This window comes from Urocampus carinirostris, chromosome 19 (genome assembly GCF_059441175.1).
Source record: "Urocampus carinirostris isolate Australia breed hairy pipefish chromosome 19, RoL_Ucar_1.0, whole genome shotgun sequence".
NCBI classification, from domain to species: Eukaryota; Metazoa; Chordata; class Actinopteri; order Syngnathiformes; family Syngnathidae; genus Urocampus; species Urocampus carinirostris.
In genome coordinates, this window is record NC_142367.1 from 10,295,444 (window position 1) to 10,309,181 (window position 13,738).

At 42.7% G+C, this 13,738-nt stretch overlaps 1 protein-coding gene across 2 annotated transcripts; it reads left to right on the forward strand.

Annotated features, from left to right (window-relative positions):
* The first annotated feature begins 992 nt into the window (after positions 1 to 992).
* On the forward strand, positions 993 to 13,035 carry st6galnac1.1 (ST6 (alpha-N-acetyl-neuraminyl-2,3-beta-galactosyl-1,3)-N-acetylgalactosaminide alpha-2,6-sialyltransferase 1, tandem duplicate 1). 2 transcript variants are annotated; one of them, XM_088323501.1, is made up of 9 exons: positions 993 to 1,130; positions 1,202 to 1,457; positions 3,390 to 3,552; positions 3,953 to 4,115; positions 9,643 to 9,781; positions 9,854 to 9,957; positions 11,192 to 11,275; positions 11,346 to 11,445; positions 11,630 to 13,035. In XM_088323501.1, the coding sequence occupies exons 1-9, from the start codon at positions 1,033 to 1,035 to the stop codon at positions 11,825 to 11,827; spliced, it is 1,305 nt and encodes a 434-aa protein (XP_088179627.1). In that variant the 5' UTR covers positions 993 to 1,032; the 3' UTR covers positions 11,828 to 13,035. The 2 variants fall into 2 exon arrangements, with proteins under 2 accessions (XP_088179627.1, XP_088179628.1); XM_088323502.1 differs by lacking the exons at positions 9,643 to 9,781; positions 9,854 to 9,957.
* Positions 13,036 to 13,738: the final 703 nt, after the last annotated feature.

Consider the following 13,738-nt stretch of genomic DNA (forward strand, 5'->3'; position numbering starts at 1 on the left):
ATAAAGCTTTATGGACGGTGACGCAAAGGGAGACCTGGGACAAGAATGGACCACCCTGATAATGTTTTTAAATTTCTTTTTTCTTTTTTTAAAACTGTTGTTTCGGCGGGCTGGATTAAAAACCCTCATGGGCTGCATGTGGCCCGCGAGCCATAGTCTGCTTACCAGTCAAACAACATTACATAAATTCTGAGGAAAATACGGTAGGTCGCCTCGCTCCCTCCTTTTTTTAGCGAGTTTCGGTGGGGAAGCAGATTTGTATTCTTTTCTTATTCTACTTTTGTATCTGTTTTTATTTGACTCAAACAAAACCACTTTATTAATGGGCCACCAGACTGTATTTGCCTAAGACACACCACAGGAAATGGTGCCCCTACGACCCACGTGGTTAAGGGATCCAACCAACCATTGTAATTTTTAAAATCCACTGCACTCTCGCTTTTTGACAGAAGAGGTCACTGTTACTCACTCTTTGGAAAAAAAGAAAAAAAGACTTTAGTGTAAAGTTATCAAACGGATATTAGAAGAATAACGTCATACATTCTATGATAAATGTATCATTATAGTAAACTGTTGTTTGACCTTTATCAAAATGCAGTTGTCCCCTTTTCAACTATACAAATAATGAACAATGACATAAAAACCCGTTTTTCTCACTACTTATTTGATGACGTTGGAAAGTTGCGCAAGGCGGCTAAAATATCCCCTGATTGTTAACATCTTTCAAAAGTCTTTTTTAAACCCTTTGGAAAGTAACTGCCTACCCATTACTTTAATTCACTTTGTTTTGTATTGGTTTTTTTTCGAGGGAAGGGAGTGCGGTTGTTTCAACCTCAATATTGTGAATTCAGTCAAGGAAAATGTAGTAGTTATGTTCTTTGTGTGACAAGACGTCAAGTGTGTGTTCATGTTGTGTGTGTGTGTGAGTGGGAACAAATACAGAAAATAGGCCCTGCCCAAGTGTGGCCTCTACAAGGTTCCACCTGCTCGGAAACACCAGAAGAACCCTTTTTGGAGCCAGCAAGGTACGAAATGGCCTTGCACATCTCCAAGATTTTTACTTGGCTTATTTTCATCTCTGTGGGAGTTGTAGTTTTCGTTCTCTATCCGGAAAGTTCCCCGACGATCAAGTAAGTGTGATGTTTTTGGACTGAATCCATCCTTTATTTTTAATTTTCCTCACATTTCTTCTTCACTGCAGCTGGAGCACTTTCTCTCAAAACTTTGGCATTCTGGTCTCCAAATGGGATCAATTGGAAACAACCACAAAAGGTTTATGGAATACCGGAAAAGTGACCTCCAAGCCTGTCACCGAGCTTCGGAATCATATCGGGAATGTATCCATACCCCTCCCTTCTGAGACCCCCATTCCTATCCTCTGGAGGAAAAACTATTCTAAACTCCCAGTGTGGGATTTCGACGACGTTTATAACCAGGATGCCGCACCTGTCGAGACTGTAAGTATCTGCCGATCGGCCCAAAAAAAACAACAGTCTTTATTGTTTCATTTCATTTCATGACCCATTTATGGCTGCTTTTTGACCCTAACAGTCATAAGTTTGCAAATGAGCTTTAAAATATGAGTAAAGCCCATATTCATCACATTCCTTACATCCTTGAAATACTTGTAATTACTTCCTGGCTGATATATGGCCCTACAGGTCATACTTAAGCAAACAAGCTTTAGAATATGAGTAATTACAGTGTTTATTGCATTAGTATCATTTTACCAGTCATATTAATGCACATAAGCTAGAAAGAATAAATGAGAACCATATTCATTGCATTCATGTCTTTCCATTAATTCATTTATGACTATTTTGTTGACTCTTTCAGTCACATTTATGCAAAGTATATATAAAATATGATTAACGACTGTATATATTGCATTCCTTACATTCCTTTCATTAATATCTAACGGATTTATAAAATACAGTCACAACTCATCTTTACCAACGTATTTACATGAATATGACAGCTCGTTACCAAATTTCTGACAGGTATGGTCATACGTCTGTCTGGACAGGAACGGAAACAGGACCCAATTGCGTTATGTTTCTCACAAGTTTCATTTAAGGAAAGAGGAAGGGCTGCGCCCACAATCCGGTGTTCGCTGGATGCGCAAAGCAAGTCGCTCTTGTACTCGAATTGTGATCGGAACACAGAAGTCGATCTTCCGTAGCGAGCAACGGCGGTGTCAGGGACGGAAAATCGGGTCGGTAGCCGGGACTGGGAGAGCAAGGCGTGGTCGGGGTCGGAAACGAGTCGTAAGCCAGAACGCTAGAGTAGACGTAGTCGGGGACAAAAAGAGGTCGTAAGTCGGGACGGGAGAGCAGACGTGGTCAGGATCAAAACAGGTCGTAGTCGGAGACAGACATGAGCAAATACGGGACATGTCGGAGTCAGGGTCAAAAAAGGCTTGCCTAGTATTCACTGAGGTTTGCAGATGGACTGACAACAGGGGACAGACAGGACTGGGTTCAAATACTGACAGGGAGCCAACCAGAGCCCACGGCAGTTGGCGGCAAATGAGTGGGCATAGGTGAGTCACATCAGTAATCATGACAACGTCAATGAGAAGAATGCTAGGGAATACAAGAAAATTCAGTAAATGCAGTAAATACGGTCACAACTCATATTTTCCAACTAATTTGCTTGAATATGACAGGCAGTAACTCAAGAGGTAGAGCGCTCGTCCTGCGATTCCCGGCCCCTGCGAGTTAAATGTCGAATTGTCTTTGAGCAAGAAACTGAGCCGATAATGCCCCTGATAAGCAGGTAGGTGCCTTGTATGGCTGACGCCACTCGCGGTGTGGGAGTGTCTGTGTGAATAAGTAAGTTGTCATGTCCTTCACGGTCATCATGGCACCCAGCTGGTCCCGCCCCTTGACACCGGCTGAGACAAATTGACTTGATTGCGTGTGGGATACTTAAGCGCTCCTTTTGGGCCTGCTCGTTGCCAGACCATTGCTTAACTTGAGGAAGAACCTGTTCATGCCCGTTTGTTCTGAGTAAATGCCTAGTTTGTGATTTTGAGTAACAGATCGTACACGCAAATGAGTTCACACTTGCTGCGTCCTGGTCCGTTTTGTGACATAAGTAAGCACACTGTAAAAAGCGCTTAGGAGGGTCATTTACCATTAATTTAGCTCATTAGCACAAATAAGTCCGATTGGGTCATAAATCAATAAAACAATGTCTGGAGTGTAAGGAAATGTAATGAATAGAGCATAACTCCTATTTTCTAACTCATTTGCATGACTACGATACCTTACTAGCATAAATAGGACAAATCATTAATGTTATCATTGATCCTAAATCAATAGTGAATGGGACATCTAATAATAAAAATAGCAGATTTTGACAGGACATTCACATTATTTCGGTAGAGATGCCAACGGTCATTGAGGAAGTCCAAAGACGAGAGCTTCAGAAAGGCCTTCATCCCCAAAGTTCGCTTGTTCCTGCACAAGGACAACATCAACATGAGCGAGTGGAACCGACTATCGCATTTCAACAATCCTTTCGGCTTCATGGACTTCTCTTATAACGGTAGGACATTTGTCGTTTTTGGGTAGATTCAACAAAATGACTGACATTTATTTTGGGGTTTGCATTGAAGCTGTGATTTTTTTTTTCCCCCCCCAAAAAATCAAGCAGCTCATGCTGCATTCAGGGAAACTGTGATATTGGAATTTACTGATCCAGCAGGAAAAGGGTGATTCAATAACAATTAAATAATTCTTTTGGAAACTATAGAGGGCGACATCCTGGGGGCGGGGGGAAAGTGGCTGGAGTGACCCAACCTGTGCCAAAGATTCATCAGATTTCTGACCTTATTTAATTTGGGGGGAGACATTTGACCTCACAGCTTGCTGGGATAAGACACAATAATAATAATGATGTTAATAATTAATATTAATTCATAATGTCAATGATATTTTTATTTTAGATGTTATGTCCTCAGTCAAGTTAATCCCGGAGCCAAAGGAGCCTTTGGTGACCCCAAAGGCCGGCGGAGAAGGTTGCACCCGTTGCGCCGTTGTGGGTACGGCCGGCATCCTGAACGGCTCCAAAAAAGGAAAAGAAATCGACGCGCACGATTACGTCTTTCGGTAAAGCTTTTTCTTTTTTTGTGTAGTTGACGATTAGAATCTCGATATAGCTTTTTATGTAATTTTTATCATTTTAAATATATTTTTCCATGTTATATTTCACATGTTTACATCGTTACAGAGGGATTATAATAAACATTAAAACTCTCTGGCTCTGTTTCCCTCTCTGTCTTAGACTTTGTCTGTCTGTCTGTCTCTCGCTCTCTCGCTCTCTCGCTCTCTTGCTCTCTCTCTCTCTTGCTCTCTCTCTCTCTCTCTTGCTCTCTCTCTTGCTCTCATTGTATGCCTTTCTTAGTATATCTTTCTGTCCTTTTTCTCTCTCTTGCTCTCTCTCTTGCTCTCATTGTATGCCTTTCTTAGTATATCTTTCTGTCCTTTTTCTCTCTCTCTCTCTCTCTCTCTCTCTTGCTCTCATTGTATGCCTTTCTTAGTATATCTTTCTGTCCTTTTTCTCTCTCTCTCTCTCTCTTTCTCTCTCTCTCTCTCTCTCTCTCTCTCTCTCATTATATGCCTTTCTTAGTATATCTTTCTGTCCTTTTTCTCTCTCACTCCCTGTAAATTGACCTGTCAGTCTCTCTCTCTTTCTGTCTTCCTCTCTTTACCTGTCTTTCTCTCTTTTTTTTTGTCTCTCTCTCTCGCTCTTTCGCTCTGTCTAAATCACACCGTTTGTTTTCAACAAAAGAGGCCAGCCAAATGCAACAACTTTCAAATACCGTGTTTAAAACACACTGTACACCCAACTTGTGTTTCGCGACCTTACGTTTTGTTTTCTCTACTTGCACGCACTGTTTTTTTTAGTCCGTCCTCATCCGAGTCAAAACGTCACTATGACTATGGACATAAGCTTCAGGATGCTTTAGATAAATAAAGCTAGAGTTGTGCACACATTCAAATGCAGGATACGTCCAATTGTCAGCGCAAACCAGTTTAGCCACATACGCTGACCAGTATAAACACTTTTAGTGTGAACAATGGCAATGGAATCTATCGCCAAGGCAGGATTTGGCTTATGTGTTAGATTTCTAGTTCATAATTTATATTGATTGACACGTGAAGACTTATTTATACAGAGGATATCACTGCCAGGTGTTCCAATACTTTTGGACTGATAAATCCTTATGTGGCCTGCCTTAAAAGAGGAAAACCGGTGACTATCTAGTATCAGGGATCAACTATTGTTTGTTTTGATATAACCAGCGCCTTCACATTACAGATACAGATCAAACAAAAATTGTGCCACCAGACAGGAACAGTGACATTCTTTTCCCAAAGACATTGAAAGTCGCTTTTTAAAGGGAAATTTTCTAAGTTTAAGAACCCAGAAATTAGAAAAAAATGTTTTCAAATACCAGTAAACTTTTCAATTTTGGGAACCTAGGAACCCCAATTATTTTTCATGTTTTGATTTATTTTTCTTTATTAATGATTCCTAATATATCGATATACGTTTATATGTAAATATTTATAATAAATGAAAAAAACACATAATAAATATATAATGAATACATTGACCTAACCATGCGACGACACCATGACGGACGGCACTAAACTGTCATAAAATGTTATATCCGGGGTGCCCTCAAATTTCAAATCGACTGTAATCAAAAGCTATTTTATAATCATTTATAATTATTTTGAACAGACCAATGCATTTATTCACAGCAGACGTCAGACACACTGAGTAGTAGTAGTAGTAAAGTAGCACCCTCCAACTTATTAGTAGCTACATTAAGTGTCTTTGACGTGACCTGTGCCTATTTATATAAATTTGCTTGGAAATAGATTAAATGTACCTTAAAAAAATTCTGCCAGGGCCTTTGTTAGCCATTTGGGTGGCGCATCCAATTGGCCAGTGCGCCGTATGAGCCGATGAAAAAATAATTTGAACCATGGAGAGTGCGCCCTTTAAAACAGTGCGCCAAATGGGTGTGGAAATACGGTACAATAATGAGCTTTTTTATTGTGACATTGACAACCAGCAAGCGACGCATGAGCTTCACCTCGTTTCTTCTTATTTTTTTCTTTTTACCGCTCCAGATTCTTGTTGCCATTTCGAGGCCATGTTCGCAGAGGTGTTCACCAAATTGCGAATGAGGCCTAAATGAACATGCCACTGGGAGGGAAGGGGGCTATCGTGAGACCGGAGATAGGCTGGGGCACGAATCAGATTCACCCCTTTTTGGGGATATTTGCATGCTGCTTTTGTATTGTTTAACCATATTAGCGCATAATGACTTAATGACTTTTGCTTTTTAACTTTTTAAACATTAAGTAAAGTCCTCAGGTTCGCAATAGACCCGGACCCACTAATTGTCATTTTCGGAATCCCGTCACCAATGCGTCAATCCAGACCACCACAAACTGTCATTTCCTTATCCACCCTAGTAGCAATAGACTCATCCTCCTTAAATGGACGCATATGCATGCATCCCCTCCAACGCACAACAAATGGATTAGTGAACTTCTGTAAAACCTGAAGCTTGAGAAAATCATACTTTCTCTTAAAAGCTTCCAACAGGCCTTCCACGAGACCCGGCAACCCTTTCTATCATACATCGATACCCTGCAGTTTGGCATAGATGATCACTAACTCTGAGCTGCCCCTTGTTTGATTTTTCTTATTTTATATAACTCGGGCTAATATATATATATATATATATATATATATATATATATATACAGTATAGAGATAGAGAGATAGAGATATTGTCACGAGGCGTGGTGGAGTGGAAGGGGTGACCGGACCAGAACGGAGGCAGGAAGGGAGAACTCAATTGCGTGACGATCCCTAAGTTTTATTTAACAAAATAAAAGTCGCCCAATACTCCGGGTCAAAACAGAACAGTACAGAGTTCCTCCGGCACGAACTCAACAGGACAGGGCATAACAGACGGAAAATGTTTAAAACTAAAACAGGACAAGGCATAACAGACCGGGGAATGTGTAATGAGCCAGCGCCCGCCAAACCCACAACCCAGCCTTAAGTAGCAGACCAGCAATCAGCTGATCTGCTACAGCTTGAGTTCGGGGGCGCGGCAGACTGGTCGCCACGGCGACCGTGACAGAGCCCCCCCTTTAAGGGACAGCTCCTGAGGTCCCCAAAAAAGGAAAAAAAATAAATAAAAATACTACCTCACGCCCCGGAATGGTTCGACGCTCGGCAGGGTTGGGGGGGTCCGGCAGGCAAACTGGACCGGCGAACACGAGGACAGACGGAATCAGAACCGGCAAACACAGAGGACAGACGGAATCAGAACCGGCAAACACAGAGGACAGACGGAATCAGAACCGGCAAACACAGAGGACAGACGGAATCAGAACCGGCAAACACGGAGGACAGACGGAATCAGAACCGGCAAACACGGAGGACAGACGGAATCAGAACCGGCAAACACGGAGGACAGACGGAATCAGAACCGGCAAACACGGAGGACAGACGGAATCAGAACCGGCAAACACGGAGGACAGACGGAATCAGAACCGGCAAACACGAAGGACAGACGGAATCAGAACCGGCAAACACGGAGGACAGACGGAATCAGAACCGGCAAACACGGAGGACAGACGGAATCAGAACCGGCAAACACGGAGGACAGACGGAATCAGAACCGGCAAACACGGAGGACAGACGGAATCAGAACCGGCAAACACGGAGGACAGACAGAATCAGAACCGGCAAACACGGAGGACAGACAGAATAAGACCCGGCAAAACAGGCGAGTCAAAATCAGAACCGGCAAAACAGGCGAGTCAAAATCAGAACCGGCAAAACAGGCGAGTCAAAATCAGAACCGGCAAACAGGCGAGTCAAAATCAGAACCGGCAAAACAGGAGCAGCAGAGTCGGACTGGCAGGCAGCAGAGTCGGAGTCGGACTGGCAGGCAGCAGAGTCGGAGTCGGACTGGCCGGCAGCAGAGTCGGACTGGCAGGCAGCAGAGTCGGACTGGCAGGCAGCAGAGTCGGACTGGCAGGCAGCCAAGTCGGAGTCGACCCGGCAGGCAGCGGAGTCGGAGTCGACCCGGCAGGCAGCGGAGTCGGAGTCGGCCCGACGGGCAGCGGAGTCGGAGTCGGACTGGCACGCAGGGGAGAAGGAATAGCAGGCAATCGGCACGGGAGTCGGGCAGGCAGGCATGAGAGTCGAACAGGCAGGCGTCAATCCTTCCCGGGACCCCATTCGAGGCACAGCAATGGCCACGACGGGCGGGGCCGTGGTTCGAACGGGCAGGGAAGGTTACCTCAGTGGGCGCTTGCCAAATTGCGTTCTCCAGCTCTCCCCAAGTCGCGCTGGGATCGTTCGCTGAGTTCTTGTCGTGGCTGGCTCATTCTGTCACGAGGCGTGGTGGAGTGGAAGGGGTGACCGGACCAGAACGGAGGCAGGAGGCAGGAAGGGAGAACTCAATTGCGTGACGATCCATAAGTTTTATTTAACAAAATAAAAGTCGCCCAATACTCCGGGACAAAACAGAACAATACAGAGTTCCTCCGGCACGAACTCAACAGGACAGGGCATAACAGACGGAAAATGTTTAAAACCAAAACAGGACAAGTCATAATAGACCGAAAATGTTTTAAAAACTAAAACAGGACAAGGCATAGCAGATCGGGGAATGTGTAATGAGCCAGCGCCCGCCAAACCCACAACCCAGCCTTAAGTAGCAGACCAGCAATCAGCTGATCTGCTACAGCTTGAGTTCGGGGGCGCGGCAGACTGGTCGCCACGGCGACCGTGACAGAGCCCCCCCTTTAAGGGACAGCTCCTGAGGTCCCCAAAAAAGAAGGCAGTGGACAGGGGACACCCTGAACTGGTTGCCAGCCAATCGCAGGGCACACAGGGACAGACAACACGCTCACTCATTCACACATAGGGACAATTTGGACCGGCCAATCCACCTGAAATGCATGTCTTTGGAATGTGGGGGGAAACCGGAGGAAACACATGCAAGCACGGGGAGAACATGCAAACTTCACACAGTAAGGTTATATCCCATGACCTCAGAACTGTGCCGCACATGCGCTAACCACTGCGATGCCGTGCTGCCCATGTTTACATACGCTATCCATATTGTTATCGTTATTATTATCATTATTTCTATTTTAAGTCCCCGTTTTTTTTCTCTTTAATTTCGTTTTTTTTTGTTTTCCCTGGATGGTGTGTATGTGTGGCGGAGTGTGTGACTTACAAAATTGTTTTTCAATGGAGACCCCTATGCTTACTGCCTCCTTCAATTTTCTCTATCACCATTGGAGAAAGAATATAAATAAAAAACATATTTTTTTTTTAAATGCCAAATTGGGCTTAGAACAATGCCGGTTTGCGCAGCTCACCGCACAGCAAGAAATCACTAGTGTAAAAAGTCACGGTTGTATTCTTCCGTATTAGTTTTTGATGTTAGTTTCAACTCATCTTCTTATTCAACTGCCGTCCGTCACGATGCTCATACTTCCGGGGAATGAAGCGTGACGTTACGTGCAAAGGGTCAAAACTAAAATATATAATCAAAAATATCTATGAATATGAAAATCCCAGGATGAACGGCGCGGTCACCCAAGGCTACGAGGAAGATGTGGGAAATCGAACGTCTGTCTACGTCCACACGGCTCACTCCATCACCACGTCTCTTTACCTGTTCAAGAAATACGGATACAAGTCGGCCCCCCACGATGAGGTAAACCGACCCCCGGGACCTCTCTGGGCCTCGGTGCTCCCCTCCGTCACTTATGCAGCTCATCTGGTGCAGGGCATCAAATATGTTATGATCCCGGAGGGTATGAGGGACTTCCAGTGGCTCCAAGGACTTCTCAGCGGAGAAAGGGTCAAGCTTGGGCCCTATAAAAATCGCCGGTGAGGAAAAAAGTATTTACTAATCCAATACCAAAGCTGATATTGTTGTTTAAACACTAAAAAGATCTGTATCTTTTACCTCTGTTTCGAACACTGCCTATGTACTATTGAGCTTGTGAATATGATTTAATACACACATTTGTGAAATAATGTTAGCAATTCTGAGATACCAAAGCTGATATCATTGATACCAGTATTGAGACATCACTGAAAGATTGCTGCAATATACACCTCTGATTTAAAACACACAAAAGGTCCCTGGTTCGACACCGGGTTTAAACGTGTGTTGGCCTGGGGAGGGATGAGTGCCACCAGGCTGTATGTACTTGCTTGCCCACGACACACTACAGGAAATGGTGCCCCTAACACACTAGTGGTTAAGGGACCCATCCAAAATCTTTACTATTGAGCTTGAGAATAAAGTGAAATAATGTTAGCGATTTCTGTTATTCTCGAGTAATTCCTTACAAGTGAGAAACTAAAGCTCATATCGTTAATACCTAAACTGATACTCCCTTAAGATTGGCTAGTATTTATCTCATATGTGAACGCTTCTACTATTTAGTTTGTAAATAAAGTTTAAGAGTGTCTTAATCAATTGCTCTCATTCTTGGCTGATTCCACTCACTGATACGATACCACAGCTGATATCATTCATACCAGTGTTTACCATTTGACAGAAATATTTACCTTTGATATAAACACAGTCATTATTACTAGATCTTGGAAATAAAGTTTAATTTTAAGGTCTGTGAATTTATATCAAATAGTTTTCGCTCATTTATTTACCGGTAATATGGCTAAGCTATATCATTGTTACTGATCCTTATATAATTATTGTTGCTTGATCGTTAGTCGATTGCTTGTATTATAGGCTTAACTTCTTACTTGTATTATACCAAAGGTCATATTATCTGATACTGATGCTTTTCTTTTTACGTGTTGATTATTTAGTAAAAGGTTGCTAATATTCTTGGCTAATTTTCTTACGGCTCTACGCCAAAGCTCATACAGTTGATATCAATCCTTATACTTATTGCTGACTGTTCACTAATTTATTGCTGATCAAATGAGCTAATTTCCTTCCTGGTTTGATACAAACGCTGATATGATTTATACCTAATCCTCGTCATTATGGATGTTATTTTGCAGTTGTTTGATTATAGAGTATTTTAAAGAAAGACTGAAAAATATATCTTATTTATTCATTTATTTTTTAATTTTCTCATTCCAGCCCTCGGACGTACTATAGCGGGCAGTACAATGAGAGCCGTTTTTACGTCCTGCACCAGGATTTTATGCGCTACGTGCGCAACAGGTCGACTACATTCAAAATTTTTCATTAAATTTTCTTGAGTTAAACACATTTTGTTCTTTTGTTTTTTTAGATTCCTGAAATCTCCCAACCTGAATAAAAGACACTGGGCCATCGTCCGACCCACTAATGGCGCTTTCGCCGTTTTTCTGGCTCTTCACACGTGCGATATCGTGAGTTGTCGTTTTTTATGCATTTTTCTCAAGTAGGAGCGGCCATTTTGACACTGGTTGTCATCTGTTGCCTAATGCAAAGCCCTGATTAGTTGTTGGAGAGGCAAAATGGCTGGCCCCTAGGTTTACAAAGTGGATTTTTTTTCCACAAATGCAATAATAATTTGATGTTTTTTCCCCCCAGGTGGACATATATGGCTTCATGACGAGCGACTATGCTAATTACTCCAACTATTATTTCCAGAAGCACGACAAAAGCCACGTGGTTCTCTACGCTAATCACGACTACATCTTGGAGATGAAAACCTGGGAGAACTTGCACAAGCGAAAAATTCTGAATTTATATCGGGGGAATAGAAATGAGGAATCAGCAAAAACATAACGGTCAACATTTAATCGCCTACGTTTTTTTTGTTTTTTTTTTAAAGTCAAGTCAAGTCATGTTTAGTTGTATAGCCCTTTATCACAAGGAGTTTCAAAGGGCTGCATGGACCAGAGATTATTGCAAACTACGGACTACACCGAAAGTGAAGAAACCTTGAGAAGGGACAGCACCTGGGGTAATCACCCCACCAGGAGCAGGACAAAGACTAGGAACCTTCCCGTGGTGTCCTGCGAAGGGCTCTCTCCCGGGGGAGCCTTACGAATCCTACTCAATCCACTCAGACTCGCTCTCTCTTTCTTTCTTGGTCCTCTCTCCTTCTTTGTCTCTCCTTTTCTCTCTTTCCCCTTTACACTCTTGTCCCTAATTTTCTCTATCCATTCTCTTTCCTACTCTCTCCCCACCTCTCTCACTCTCTTTTCCCCCTTTTTGCGTTTTACTCTGTCTGTCTTTCTCTCTTTCTATCTGTCCCTCTTTCTCTCTCTTCTGCTCTCCTCTCTCTATTCTTCTTAGGGCACGCGACCCTGGCCCCCCAGTCCAAATGCCAGTGGTGCTTTCGAACCATTCGCTGCGACCACACCCCAATCACCTGTACTACCTGCCCACGGGGTTTCCATAAATCATGCACCGGCCTGTCCGAACGTACTAAGGACTTTATAGGCTTCGTCTGCTTGGTTTGCTTGGGTCACACCCCGTCAGGCCTGGCGGCACAGGACAGTCGCAGCCCCCTCTACTTCGGAGAACTACGGAGCCTCCGACGAGCGAGTCTGGCGCTACTATGGATTACCTTAGGCGCCTTGAGTGACTCAACGACGACGACGACGACCCCACTAGGATGACCAGGCTGCAACAAATGTTGCAAAAACAAACAATACACAGATATTGTCAACGTAGAATATAGATCATTCATAAGCTATAGAATAGAAGTGTGTTTTAAACTTAGATTAAACATTTCTACTGAGGTTGCAGATCGAATCTCAGGGTGAAGAGCATTCCACAGCACCGAGGCCCAAATGGAGAACGCTCTCGAACCTGCAGATTTCTTCTTGGCTCTTGGGATCACTAGTAGACCAGCATTTTCAGAGCGAAGGCATCGGACCGGAACATAGGGGGAAATTATATCTGAAAGATATGAGGGAGTGTATTTAGTTAAAATGTATTTTTCCTTTTTACATCTCGTGGATTTGATGAGTAGAACAAAGATTCATCACAACGATGTCTAAATAAACTGCTAATTTATATTTAAAAAATCATGTGTCTCTTCTCAACATGTTTTTTATTCACTCAACTGAAACAGTATTGTGAAAAAAGACATGAACAATAAATCCGGTATTTTGAAGTCAAGGTCGAAGTAGAACAAAGTTGAGTAAAGTCAGTAGAGTTTTTCAAGAACCTGCTTCTTCGGCTCGGCTCACTAAAGGGAACTGGCTCTTTCGGGTCCTAAAGGGCTCTTCAGGTTGTTTTTGCTCCTTTCATCCTTATATGACCAAATATTATGTAAAATTATGCACAAAATGACTTAAAGGAAGAGGGAATACAACAAAAAGAAAAAAAAATACCAAAATGAAAAAGTAGTGAAAAGCTGAGAAAAAAAAACAAACGGAAGAGAAGAAAGAAGGAAAAAAATCAGAAAAAAGCCAGAAAAAAAGTAACAAAGGGAAAAAAATTTAAAAAAAAGAAAAAGAAAAAACAAAAAGAAAAAAGTAAAAGCTAGGAGAAAATAAACACAATGAGATTGTTTTAAAGGAATTAAAAAAAAAAAATAGAAAAAGCAAGGGAAAAAGAAGAAAAAGTTTGTGTTGCATTCAAATAATTTCCAATTATACCTAGTCAATCTTGTTGCCAACATTGTACTTCCACTAAAAAATGTGATTAAATACAGTTGTGTATCGTGCAACCGACTAAATAAGC

Excerpts from the sequence above, each read along its gene's own strand:
- st6galnac1.1 (XM_088323501.1), top strand. The coding sequence starts at position 1,033 with ATGGCCTTGCACATCTCCAAGATTTTTACTTGGCTTATTTTCATCTCT. Across the intron at positions 4,116-9,642 it reads GCGCACGATTACGTCTTTCG|GATGAACGGCGCGGTCACCC; the intron begins GTAAAGCTTTTT and ends TGAAAATCCCAG. Across the intron at positions 11,446-11,629 it reads CTCTTCACACGTGCGATATC|GTGGACATATATGGCTTCAT; the intron begins GTGAGTTGTCGT and ends TTTTCCCCCCAG.